The 14,171-nt window shown below is 36.8% G+C and overlaps 1 protein-coding gene across 1 annotated transcript in view; it reads left to right on the forward strand.

Annotated features, from left to right (window-relative positions):
- Positions 1-14,171, forward strand: part of ABCA12 (ATP binding cassette subfamily A member 12) — a 224,960-nt gene that overhangs the window by 103,024 nt on the left and 107,765 nt on the right. The window contains exons 21-24 of the mRNA XM_039355317.1: positions 4,504-4,594; positions 9,429-9,608; positions 10,083-10,395; positions 12,475-12,589. Of these exons, the coding sequence (XP_039211251.1) occupies positions 4,504-4,594; positions 9,429-9,608; positions 10,083-10,395; positions 12,475-12,589 (699 nt within the window). The remainder of the gene's footprint in view (positions 1-4,503; positions 4,595-9,428; positions 9,609-10,082; positions 10,396-12,474; positions 12,590-14,171) is intronic.

Raw genomic sequence — 14,171 nt, forward strand, 5'->3', positions numbered from 1 at the left:
ACAACAAACTTTAGTGTTTCAGGGTGTTCTTCCTGAGCCTCATTTATGGTATCGTCCTTTGTATCACGAGGGGTGGCAGGGGGAAGGGACCTACCCACAATTTAAAATTCCTTACTCCATTCTCCCACCAGATGGTCAGGTGCCACTTGTAGAATCAGAGCAGACCCAAAATTACAGCTTCAGTCATTTTTGGAACCATCACAAAACAAATGATTTCCCAGTGCTGGCCCATTTCCAACCGCACTGGTTCTGTCAGGTGTGTGGCAGGTGCATCGCCAATTAGGGACCAGTCATCTTGTTCAAATCTTGTAGCTAGAGGTAATAGCTTTACCCGAATCCCCAGCTTGAGCATTGTGGGTAAACTAATTAGGCACCGGTGCAACCTGAGTCTATTAACACATTTAAGTCCATTTGGGCCCCGGTTTTGGGTACTATTGGCGGGGATGGAAAAGGTGGAATGGGTTGACTTACCATTGGATCCCTTCCTCCCTGGGGGCTTTTCATGGTTTAGTGGAGGCAGCTGGTGTGCTTCTGGCCTGGGGGTTGGATGCTGGCACTCCACACAGTGGTGGGATTCAAATATATGAACAACCGGTTCTCTATGTGGATGCCACTTCCAGAAGTCCATTCTGGGCCTGAGCAACAAAAAATTATCTACCAGTTCTGCTGAACTGGTATGAACTGGCTGAATCCCACCACTGACTCCACAGCATGGTGGCCCATTTGGCAGCATTGGTAGCATTTGATTGGAGCTCTAACTTGTGCCTGGGGGGGCTGGTGGCTTGGGAATGGCGACCAAAAAGGCGCTTCTCCTGGGCACGAAGCAGCTTGGGTTCGGCTGTGCCTGGTTTTCTGGGGCAATCCAATTCAATGTCCAGCATCACTGCCATGCTATAACACTCATGCAGTTGGTTAGGAAAGCCTTTAATGATGCAGACTTGGAGTAGGTCGCAGTCTAGCCCCAGCTTGAAGTAGTTGATCAACAATCGTTCTGGCCACTGTCCTAGCCGACCAGCAACTCTCATGAGTTCATGAACGTATTCCTTAGTGGGGCAGCCTTTTTGCTTCAGACGATGGATTTCTTTCTCAACCAACAGGGCTTAGGATTCGTCTTCAAAACAATCTCTAGGTTGCTCCATGAACAGGTTAGCATTCTGCAGCTCAGGAGCCCCTTCATCATGGAGGTTGGTCACCCAATCAGCCACTTCCCCCTCCAAATTGGCTGCCACAGCATTCACCATCTGAGCATCATCTAAGTAGGCATAAGCATAGTGAGCCCACACTTGATTCAGGAAGGATAGCTTCTCAGGTCCCCATCAAAGGTGGGTTTGATGGGAGGCGGCTCAAATTGTGGCGGGGCCACCTGCTCTTGCTGCTGAGCTGCTTGTTGGTCCTGAGGATGTGGTCCAATCACCCTCCTGATTTTCCTTGGCCGAGCTTCTGGACTGGTAACCCAAGGCCGCGGCAGCAGGCTTGGTTGGGATACAGGGCTTGACATCACCACAGCTGGGGAATAAGTGAGGCAGCATGAGCTCCTGCAGTTGGTCTGGGACTCCTGCAAGGGGGGGAGAGAGATATGGGTAGCCCTTGGCATTCTCCCCCACAGCACTCACACCCTGGGCGACAGGAACTGTCTCTTTTACCTCCAATTATCTTTACTTCCAACATTACACTCATGGATGGAAATGAGCCAAAAATAACTTAGGGTAAGCAAATGAGCCTTTATTTCTATAAGTCAGTCTCTCTCTCTCTCTCTCTCTCTCTCTCTCTCTCTCTCTCTCTCTCTCTCTCTCTCTCTCTCTCTCTTGTATACAACTAGATAGAAACAGTGCTTTTTTTCTAAAAAAAAAAAAAAAGTGCCAGAACTCACACACGTCATACAACCCACCTTGCCTACTCTACAAGGTTCCATCCATTCTAGGCGTTCTATGAGAAAAAAAGCCCTGGATAGAAAGATAGAGGAAAGTGTGGGGGGATTAAGCAAAAGAAACAAATCTGGAACCTAAAATGATGCACCACTGAGATCCTATTGCATAGCTATTGAAATGTCCTCACCCAGATCCAGGGTATCGGCATAATGATGACAATGAGATATTGCACTGATATATTTTCAAGAGATGCTGAAAGCAATCAGAGTAAATAGTGATTTATCACTTTAAGTTTTTTTGTTATGCCTGCCATGATTTACTTCAAATTTAAGTTATTAGGATAAGTATACATAATGCAAAAATTTTGCTACTGTTGGATTTTATAAGGCACAATCTCTGAAAACATGGAACCTGCACTATCTGACACCAGCTGGAACTGAGTTCGTTGTGGTTCATTTCCTAATAAACAACTCTAGTTAAATAGCTAAGATTCTTAGTTTTGTTTTAAATGGAGTTCTTACCAAACTGTTTAATTATTTTGCACCGTTCTTGAACTTAGTTAATTTTAATATGTAATTGTTTAGCATAACATTTTACATCAATTTATGCTATATTATTTTATGGAAAAGAGTGCAATCTAAAGGTTTCATTTCCTCCACAAATTAGTGAGATTTTACAAACCTATTGCTGGACTATATTCTCTTTTCTAACTACTATGATATGAGAAATAAGAGAACTGAAATATTTCTGTACTATAAATCACAATATGTCTGAATTCAAAATGTAAAATTCAGAAATATTTTTTATATAAATCAGTGTTTAATCCCAAAAATATAGCTATGGCTTCTATTTTCTTAGGGTACCTCATCATATTTACTATGAATTTGCAATCAATCTTGCTATCTTTTTTCATAAAATAGTAGTGGATGAAATTCATGATAGTTAATAAAGCACATTCAATATAATAAGGCTGATATATAATCTTCCAGTGTTTTAGGATTGTGAGAATTATCTGGCAGAAAAATGCAAGTTGTCTTTATGGCTGAATGAAGCAATACTAATGTTTTTGTTCCAAATAATGCCTCTTAGAAAATTTCACAAAACTGTTGCTTGTAAAGCTATTAGGAACAGAGTATTAGGAAAGTGAATTCCTTCCTGTTTTTGAAAGAAATTATTTTTATAATTGTTTCATGACAGCATTTCTGTGGATTTCACCCTGGTTTAGATATCATATATATCAGTGGTGGCGAACCTATGGCATGGGTGCCAGAGGCAGCACTCAGAGCCCTCTCTGTGGGAAAGCGTGCCATCGTCCCAATCCTAGGCCTTCAGCTGCGTTTTATAAAACCTTTTCACTTTAGGCCTCCGCCACCGTGTGCAAAAAAAAAAAAAAAAGGTTCAATCAGTCAATTTCAACTTCTTGCGGAAAAAAAAAGATCTTGAAAAGTTGGAATTGATTGATTGAACTTTTTAGTCCCACTCAGTCTGCCGTTACCACTGCAGCCACGCCCACCCAATGGGTCACACCCAGCCAATAGGACACACCCACCTAGCACCCGACGATGCATAAGTGGGTTTTGGGCACTCGGTCTCTAAAAGGTTCGCCATCACTGATATATAGCATATCATATCTCATATTTGATATCATATATTATACTTGCACTTAATTAAAAACTTATTTATGGAGAGAGTTTTATTTATGTGAGTGCACTTGATTCCACTGAATCAACACCTGCAAAACATATAGAGAAACAAATCTTATGAGGAAATATTGTGTCAGAAATACAGGTAGTCCTCATTTAATAAGTCCCTCATTTAGCAACCAATTGCATGGTTTTTTTAATGACCAGTAGTCCTCACATTTATGACTTTCACGGGTCTGTAAAGCAAGGGAAAGCTGAAGTAAGATAGTAAAATCATGATGTTTTACTTAGAAACTGCTTTGTTTAACGACCAAGTTGCTGGTCCCAATTATGGTCACTAATGCCTGCAGAGAGCTTTTCTCTATAATTTTGCATGTGAATGTAGCTTGATAACCACCACAAATTTTTATTTTATTTGTGGTATATAACAAAATAAGATTAATTCTGAAGTAATCTACATAAGAATAGCTAATCGCATGATTTGCTTTCAGCTCCTAATTAGTCTGAGCTTTCTTCCTCCTTTCCTTCCTTCCAGTAATAATTGTTATTACAAACAAGATAACAATAGTGCCAATAGTAATAGGTACCTTGGGTGCAATCCCAAAACATCTGGAACACCACTTGAATACCATCGGCATTAACAAAATCTCCATTGGTCAACTGCAAAATGCAGCTTTATTTGGAACAGCTTACATCCTGTGATGATACCTTTAACACTATTAAACAACACTATTTGCCAATTTTGGGTCCTTGTCTCTAAAGATAGCTAAGGTGGATAAAATGCCAAATCCAGTCTAAACATCTGGCTGACTGTACGAACAACCATAATTTTAATTCTTAAAGTTTGGGCCCTGATTCTTAAGTTGAAAGGACAATTTATTGGGAAATATAAAACTTTTTATTTGAGGTGAATCATTTAAACCACAATTTTAAAAAATAGCTTAATGTATTTGAAGTTAAATATTAAATAATCTCATCCTGTCATTTGGCAGAATACATTGCAGAATCCTTTTGTACAAGTTTTCATCAGAGTCATGGTGAAGCTGGATGCTGTTGAACTGTTAAACCAAATTAATGAACTGGGTAAGTTACTGCATACCTTCATTTTACCAATCAGGTACAGTCTGAATAGTGATGGTACTGTAGTATATGATGAATGTGAAAAATAAGAATATGAGGAGTGTGAGCCTATAAAGTTTATTCTTCATAAAACTTGAAAAACTGAAAATAAATTTAGAACAAATGAGCAGAGGGGTTTTTCTTAAGTGACTAATCTGGGAATTCTAAGCACTGAGATAACAAAATAACAAATTATACTTTGGGTCATAGTTTTCAATTTCATATTATTGCATTAGAATGACTATCTTTTCAGGATAGTGATGTCAAATGAGCTAAAGTAGTTATTTAAGTCCAGTTCTGCTTCATGTATATATTAGTTTTTAAAGTAGCAAATACACCACCAGCTACTTCCTTCTGTAGCTTGGGGTGACATTTATCTGATCCTGTAAATTTAAATTCATTTAAAGTAAAGGGTTGGTCCCCAACCATGTTTCTACCAGTCTCAAGCTACAACACTATTTAATCAATTTGCTAGATAGATTTTTGTTGGAGAAAATGGATCAAATGGAAGTTGAATAGGTTTCCCTTTCTTTTGTTTCCTTTCTTCTCTTCACTGAGCTGTAATATACCGATTCTTCTAATATACTGATTCTTCTAATATATTGATTCTTTTCTTTCTTTGTATTTTGAACAAATCACAAAAACCCTCTGTTTCTGTTATTGATAGTAGATGCCCCTCAAAAATGCCATTGCTAAATTAATTCCTTTGAATTTCTGAACAGAAATATTTTTGACATATGAATGATCATTGTTAATATATAGTTGTCTCTTGCGGTATGGGAAAAATGGATAAATTTTATACAACATAATTTGGATATGGAAAAATATTATTTAGCCTTTTTATAATTTGTAATGATTGTTTTTTCTTTCTTTCTTTCTTCTTTTTTTTTTTTTATATATATACATTTTTTATGTATTATTATTCATATATATTTTTTTTTTATATATATATATGCTTTATTCTTCGTCTACTTTCTTCTGTATAGGTTTATGTTATGGATTTTTATTATTATTATTAATTATTTTATAAATTGCAAATGTTATTTTTAAAATATTTGTTAAATAATCCTATATTCAGTTCTGGGAAGTCGGAAATTTGTAAAACTTTTGAAAAATTTCAATAAAAAAAAAAAAAAAAAAAATATATAGTTGTCTCCTCCTCCTCCTCCTCCTCCTCCTCCTCCTGAAGGAAGGACAAGAAGCAATGGATGGAAACAAATCAAGGAGAAAACCAACTGAGAATTAAGGAGAAATTTCCTGACAGTGAGAACAATTAACCAGTGGAACAGCCTGCCTCTAGAAGTAGTGGCTGCTCCATCATTAGAGGTTTTTAAGAAGATATTGGACAGCCATTTTGCTGAAATCATATAGAGTCTCCTGGTTGAGCAGGGGATTTGACTAGAAAATCTCCAAGGCCCCTCCCAACTCTATTAAATATTCTGTATTCTGTAACTCAGGGTCTCTAGTTTGATTTAATAGTTAAAGCATCAGGCTTGAAACCGGGAGACTTGTGAGTTCTAGTCCCACCTTAGGCATGAAAGCTAGCTGGGTGACCTTGGGCGAGTCATTACCTCTCAGCTTAAGTCACCTCACAGGGTTGCTCTTGTGGGAAAAACGGGAGGAAGAAGGCATATTAGATATGTTTGCTGCCTTTAGTTGTTTATAAAAATGTGGGATCTAAAATAAATAAATAATAATCATAATAATAGTGCACTGAACCAATTTCAAAAATACTTACAGTTTCTATTCTTTAACTGAGACTTTACTTCATGTCCACCCCTTCAGCATTCACTTTAAAGACACAAACACATTTTTACCAAAGCTTGTAAACTATAACCATCTTGTATCAGCAATCTATTGTCTAGACAATTCAGACCAGGGTTCAGAAAACCAGAATTTCCTACTGACTAACTTTTCATTATCCTATAATATATTGTTTTCCCCTGGGTCATCTTTGTTGGATTGTAAAGATGGATACCACCTGAATCTTAGGTCTTAAGCTTTCTGTTGTGATTTTCAAAAGCCATGGAGATACAATGGTAAATGTTTTTGTAGTACCATTTGCTACTGTATCTTTGGCAGAAGTTTTTCCTCTCACACCTTTATTCCTGACAAATTGAAATTCTATTTCAGTTATTTTCTTTCAATTCTCCATTAGCAAGATACCTACTACTCTTCCATTTTTCTTCTATTATGGCACAGTTTCATTCTCTTTACTGTCTAGGGATCCTCCACCCTGTCCCCTATTCTGCATTGCCTCTTTTTGTTCCCCTTAATGCTCAGAATCTGTTTCATTTGGGAGTGCATGAAAATTCTATATGTTAAGTGAAGCATCTGCTATATAGTGTCTTAATCTTTTCTAGCCACTGGAGTATGTAATAATGTAACGAGTTACTTGAAGGGCTGAAAATAATTGAATAGTTCTTATAAATGGTTTTCATATTAAGTGTATTATTTATATAACAAATTTATATGGCTGTCTATTCACAGGAAGTGATTCTGACTGGTGTACAAAAAGATATAAAACAATAAATATTTTTAAAAGCAATTATTTTATACGTTTAAAAAGTATAAGGCACACAATAGATTAGATTAGATTAGCAGTTCCCTGGAACTTTCAGGCTCTGTGACATTGCCAGATTTTGAGGGAATTTAGAAAACAAGTATATATACCGTATTTTCCAGCGTATAACACGACTTTCTAAAGCGTGGAAATCGGTGCCGAAGTCGGAGGTTGTCTTATATGCCGAGTTGCCTTATACGCCGGAAAATACGGTAGGTAGTCCTCGACTTGCAACTATTTGTTTAGCGACTGTGCAAAGTTACAACGGGACTGAAAAAATGGTACTTATGATCATTTTTCATAGTTATGACCACTGCAGCATCCCCATTGTCATGTGATCAAAATTTGGATGGTTGACAACTGCTTCATATTTAAGGTGGTTGCTGTGTCTCGATGCCATGTGATCATCTTTTGTGACCTTATGACAAGCAAAGTCAATTGGGAAGCCAGATTCACTTAACAACCTTTTTATTAGCTTAACAATTACAGTGATTCACTTAACCACTGTGGCAAGAAAGATTGTGAAATGGGGCAAAATTCAGTTAACAACTGTCAAGTTTAGCAACAGAAATTTTGGTCTCATAAGTGATTGTAAATTGAGGACTACCTATATAATATTATATTAACATTGACATGTATAATATTATATTAACATTCTCAATGAAACAAGTTATCCCACAAAAGAAACTATATATTTCTTTTTATGTTCCTCTCTGTAGTAGAATCTTTTGATGAATTCGTATGTCTAAGCCTGAGCTTTCCAATTTACTCTCATCCTTATAAGAGAATAGAAATCAAGCTGGAAATGTTTTTGTATTTGCCATTATTGCAATTGTGGTAGTAATAGCTATAGTTATAAAGCTGTACATCTTTCCTGCTTATATTAGCTACTATACCAGGGGTAGGCAACCCAAAACACTCAAAGAGCCACTTGGACCTGTTTCCCACCGAAAAAAAAAAACACCGGGAGCCGCAAAACCCTTTTGATATCTAAAATGAAGATAACACTGCATATATCCTTTTTTACCTTTAATATAGATCTGTCTCTCTCTCTCTCTCTCTCTCTCTCTCTGTGTGTGTGTGTGTGTGTATAAAAAAGGATATATACAGTGTTATCTTCATTTTAGATGTCAAAAGGCTCTCTCTGTGTGTGTCTCTCTCTCCCTCCCTCTCTCTCTATCTGCCCTTGGTTTGCCAGTCCTCTTCCCCCACTCTTTCTTTCTCTCTCTCTCTTTCCTCTCTCTCTCTCTTTCTCTCCCCCCCTCTCTCCCTCTCTCCTATCTGCTGCTCACCTGGCAAGCTGGCTTCAAGCTGTTCTCCAACAAGTTCAGAGGTAGGCAACCTCGGCTCTTTTATGACTCATGGACTTCAACTCCTAGAATTCCTGAGTCAGCATGGCTGGGCTAGCTAGCTCTCTCCTGCCCTTCCTGCTTCCTGCAGAGATGCAGCAAAGGGAGGACCCCCGCCTAATAAGCTTTTCAGCTCCTTGGAGAACATGTGAGTGCACTCTCTTTTACACACACACACACAGAGAGAGAGAGAGAGAGAGAGAGAGAGAGAGAGAGAGAGAGAGAGAGAGAAAAGCAGGGAAGCGCAATTGCCTCTCTCTGTCTCTGTCTCTCTCTGCAAATGGCAGGCTGGGAGCCACAGGGGAAGGCTCAAAGAGCTGCATGCGGCTCCAGAGCCGCAGGTTGCCGACCTGTGTACTATACAAAAATGAAAATAAAAAAGAGACCAAAAGAAAGGAATAGGGTGGAAATCAGCATGCCTGGCTGAGGAATTCTAGGAGTTGAAGTCCACAAGTCATAAAAGGGCCAAGTTTGAAGACCCCTGGTGTATATGCAGGAGTATACTTATGTGTGTGTTTGTGTGAGTGTATATATACTATATGTACACTGTATACATATCTATAGAAAGCTGGGTGAAGAAAAAAAATGCATACAGGTAGTAAGGAAAGGATGAACATTATAGAAAAGTTCCGTATCTACAATTTGAGACAGATCGTATCTGCAGATCACATCTTATTTATTTCATTTATTATTATTAATAGTAGTAACATTTTATGAGAACACGTTATTGACAAAGAGTAGAGTGTTTAAAGCTGTAGGAGTTTCATATCTAAATTTATTAAATTAATTTCTGATAATTTGGGGGGGGGTTGAATTTTTAAAGAGGGTTAAATTAAAGACATAATTTGAAGATTAAAATTTTGTTGCTTGATTTCTTTTATTTCAGATGATATACGTTTGGAACTACAGAATAGCACTGACATAATAAATCAACTTATCATTTTAGCAAGACTATCAATAAATGTCTCTTCATGTGTGCTGCTTAATCGCATTCAGCCAGGCAGAACTGTAGAAGAAATGGAGATGATGGCAAAAGATCTGTTTCTAAGAAATGAACTTTTGGCAAGTAAGTAACATTGTATGGATTTAGATGTTTTTCCACTGGAACTTTTAAAGAAATATCAAGATCAGACATATTATTTAAGCTAACCTGCCATGCCCATAATTTCAAAGTACTCATATGATCAAACTAATGCACATGTGACATGTTTTTCATTTTGAACGAATTAAATTATTTTACAACAGATAAACTATCCTGGAATGCATATGTGCAAAAACCAGCACACTACATCATTTCACTGCAGCCCTCTGGAAATACTTCTGTTTCATAAGAACAGGTATAGGATTTGGGTTGAATGAAACCACAGTAGTAGTTACAGAAGTCAGGTGTAAATTACACCAACATAGCTGATACTATTCATTTTTATTTTATTATCTCTCAGTTGATAGATCATTAAGGATGTGTGTAGCTTCTTTTGGGCTCAGATATAAACATACTAAGTATTTGATAATTGCAAATGTTTCTCCCTCTTTATTAAAGGTGTGATTTTCAAGTTACCTTCAAGTGGGAAAAGAAAACACATAACATCTAGTGGACTTTCCCTTCCACCATTAGTCAATTATACCATACGAATGAGCAGCAAGATTTCCCAAACAACAAAAAGAATACGAGAAAAAATTTGGACAGTGGGACCACATAATTCAGCCTCGCAAAGCCAAATCTACAGTCGAGCATTTGTGTACATCCAAGATAGCATTGATAGAGCAATAATTGAACTACAGACTGGGAAAAGTACAGAAGAAATAGCTGTCCAAGTTCAGGCCACACCATATCCTTGTTACAATAAAGACATGTAAGTCTATGATGATTGACAGAATATTTAATATCTTACCAGGAAAATAATAGCTAAAACATATTAATTATATGAGATTCCATTAACAGAATACATGTTGATTTGTTTTTTAATCAAAACTCTATTGCAACTGAACTTGCAAATTATGAATAAGTGAGACTTCCAAACTGTGATGTGCAATAATGCATAAGAAAGTTCATTCAGATAGCAATTGGCTTGGCTATAATGACAATCCTTAGCATAATCTAAATCATAGACAATGAAATATTTTAATGCATTGAGCTTCTATTCAGTCCTTCCATTCTTTCATAGATTGCTTTATTATGTAATAGACTGCAATAATGTAGCTAAATAAAAAATTAAAATATATATTCTTCTCACTCCAAAACGCCACCAATGGTTGATTTTTTGAGTTAAACCCTATAAATTAAATTGTTCTATGTCTTATTTTAACAATGATCATTTTTTAAATTTCTTAGCTACCGATATGTATTGATTTTTAAACAATGAGAGTTGGAATAAAATTTGCTTTATGTTCCATTAACAGCAATTATGATGAATAATTTTTACTCACCACTGTGTTTAGGTATGAATGTGACCTCATGCTTAGTTGCATGAATTTTTGACAGATGGTCATCTAGCTTCTGTTTGATTGAATTCAGCTCATCACCCCTTTAATAATTGTCTTTACTGTTAAAATTAATCTTTATATCTTTACTTTTATTATTTTTTCCCTGCCTTCTTCTAACTTAAATCCACTATTCCATGCTCTGCAGTTCGTGATGGCAGAGAGCAGGATATAGCCTTTTTCTGTCAGGTATTTGAAGAGTGTTATCATATGCCTCCTCACTTGTCTTTCATGTAAGATCTATTGATTCATTATGTTCTGCATAGGAAGCTTTGCATAGGTATATGAGAACATGTGTTGTTGCAAAACCCCAGTATATGGAATGATCTCTCCGTTATGATGAGAAATATTATAAGATGAAGTGATTCAGCCAAAAATGAAAGAGTTCTATCTGGTTATTGCCATCATTCTATCAGTGCCAGCTATATGTAATAATCATTGAATTGATTTGGGTTTAATGTTTTTCTTGATTGCATTCACTGTATATTACTGTATTACATCACTGTAGCTTGATGATTTCATTGTGCACTGCTCTGGAATCTTTAATGAAATTCAGCATTAATAGGCTGATTTTTGACCATAAAACTAGATATTGAATTTTAGGGAGAGTATTGAAATATAAAACAATAGACTTTGGCTTTTGTGGACCATCTTACATCAGCTATTTCTAAAATTTTAGTATGTTTGCACACAAAAATCATCTGCACATGCATTTGTACATAGCCTACCATTGGGAAAATATTGTCTTTATTAATTCCCACAGACATAGTGCCTATGTAACTTCTCTAGACAAAGACATTATTGTCTTTTTACATTCCATTCTTTTTTATTTATTTTCTTTGCATTAATGCCATTCAGTTTTGGGCATATAAGCAAATCACTGCAAGAATGTTCACACTTAACATAAAATAACAGTTTTTCAGTGGCTTCAGTAGGATTTACTTCAAAATAATTGTGCAAAATCTTATTGCCTAATCATATATAGTTCTTAGCAGTATCTCAGATGTGTTTTGACAATTCAGCTCCTCCCAAACATAGTTTGTATTACTTTTAATTTAAACATTGCATGGCTTATTAAAAGTTGTTAGGGATTATTTATTTATTTCTTTGTTTCATGTTGCGGGGATGTAAAAATCAAATCAGTGATCAGAAGTCATGCAAAGTAGCTATATATATTGTATTATGCAATGTTTTGTAGTGCAAAAATTCATATCTCTGTACCAGTGTGATTAGACATTGAGGGAAGAGATGAGATATTTGTCAAAGTTGTATATAGCAAAATATATTTCTGTTCTTAAAATGATCAAATACCTTTTAATTATAGACTGTGTGTAAGAGAAAATATTTTTACTGTTCAAAGGCTTTTACAATACTTTGAAAATTATTTTAATTATAATTCACAAAGGAAAACTATTTTGCCTTTACCTAAATAATTACTTTGCCTTTTACAGGTTTCTGACTAGTGTGACCTACTCTCTTCCATTTACATTAATGGCTGCTTGGATACTTTTCATTGCAGCTTTTGTAAAAAAGCTTGTTCAAGAAAAAGACCTGAGACTTTATGAGGTAGGTTGAAGTTTTGAATACTTGCCAGGGTCTGAACTTTACTTGCATATTAATCCTGCAAAATTAGACTGCATGCATACAGAGGGAATCCAGCCATAGTATTTTTCTCTTGACATGTTCACAGAGATAATAAAAATCCAACCTTCTCTCCAAACAATGCAAGCAAATTCACTAGGAATTGCTATTAGAGGCATGGCTATGGGGTAGAGATATTTTCCTGACAACATGAAAGACTTACTGCTTAGATAGGCTGCTCATAGAGTTTCAGTATGGGGATAATAGAGCTAGTCTTATGCACATATGTGAATATTGTGTTGTTAGTTGATGTCTTGGGCTTTCTCTCTAAATGCTTGTTTGATATTGGATACAGATTTAGCACATAGCTTGCCTACAGTGTATGCTTTAGTTCAGGCATGTCAAACTCATGATGTCACATGATGTTGCGCGATGTATCGGGACTTTTTCCCCATTGCCGGCAATGGGTTGGGCGTGGTTTCAGCGTGACACATCTGGCCTGTAGGCCGGCAGTTTGACATGTCTGCTTTAGTTATTACTTGGCCTACGGATTGTTCCAATTATAGTAGAGGCTGAAAAATGTATATGCTTAATACAGCAGTCAAACAATGCATAAGAATTAATGTATTGGATCAATATACAGATAATATAGGTTAGCAAACAATTCAAGTACATTTTTTTGCTACAAAGAGGAACAGAATATCCAAAAGATGCAGTTCAATAGTGAGAAAAGTAAGGTCCTACACTTAGGTAGGAAAAACCAAATGCAAATGTATAGAATAGGCGATACCTGGCTCAACTGTAGTAACTGTGAATGGGATGTTGTTGTCCTAGTAGATCACCAGTTAAGTATGAGCCAGCAGCATGTTGCAACTTCCCCCAAATCCAATGCTATCCTAGGCTGCATCAACAGAGGGATAGCAACATGAAAAGCAATAGTATTGCTCTACATTGCATTAGTGAGTCCACACTTGTGAAGGGTCAGATGAAAGAATATATGTGCAGATGAGGCCCTGGGGATCAGAAGAAGGGTCATATGTGGAGATAGGACCCAGGTGTGAGTGTGATGGACATGAGAGTGAGGAAGATGAATTGTGAGAGAAATATTTACTTTTAGACAATTAAACAACTTTTTATTTCTGTTCATAGGGGATTTGCAGTACAAGCTTGTTAACAGTTGACATACTTGAGAGCATTGCGAGGGGGGCTGTGGGGGGGTGAGGGAGAGGGGCTACAGGAGCAATGAAGCAAGACAGATTCACAGATTCATCTGTCAGAAACCACTTAGCCAGGATGTTGGGTACATGAATAGCTCACTTACAAGAAAACCCAAAACCACATAGCTGGCACAGGAAACTAGAAGCGTTGCAAGATACCCGTGACCTGAGGTGGGCAATAGGTGGCATGACATTTAGCTATTTTGCATAGCAAGCAAGAAAGCTTTAGGAGGCTGCACTCCAGGTAACCAATCAATATTATGTGTTATGCATGTATTATTAGGGGAAGGGCAAAGGGGTGTGTTGGGAAGGCGAAGGGGTATATGTGAATCACCTTTGATTATAAAAAC

This window comes from Crotalus tigris, unplaced genomic scaffold, assembly GCF_016545835.1.
Source record: "Crotalus tigris isolate CLP2741 ecotype Arizona unplaced genomic scaffold, ASM1654583v1 scf7180000018674.437415, whole genome shotgun sequence".
NCBI lineage: Eukaryota > Metazoa > Chordata > Lepidosauria > Squamata > Viperidae > Crotalus > Crotalus tigris.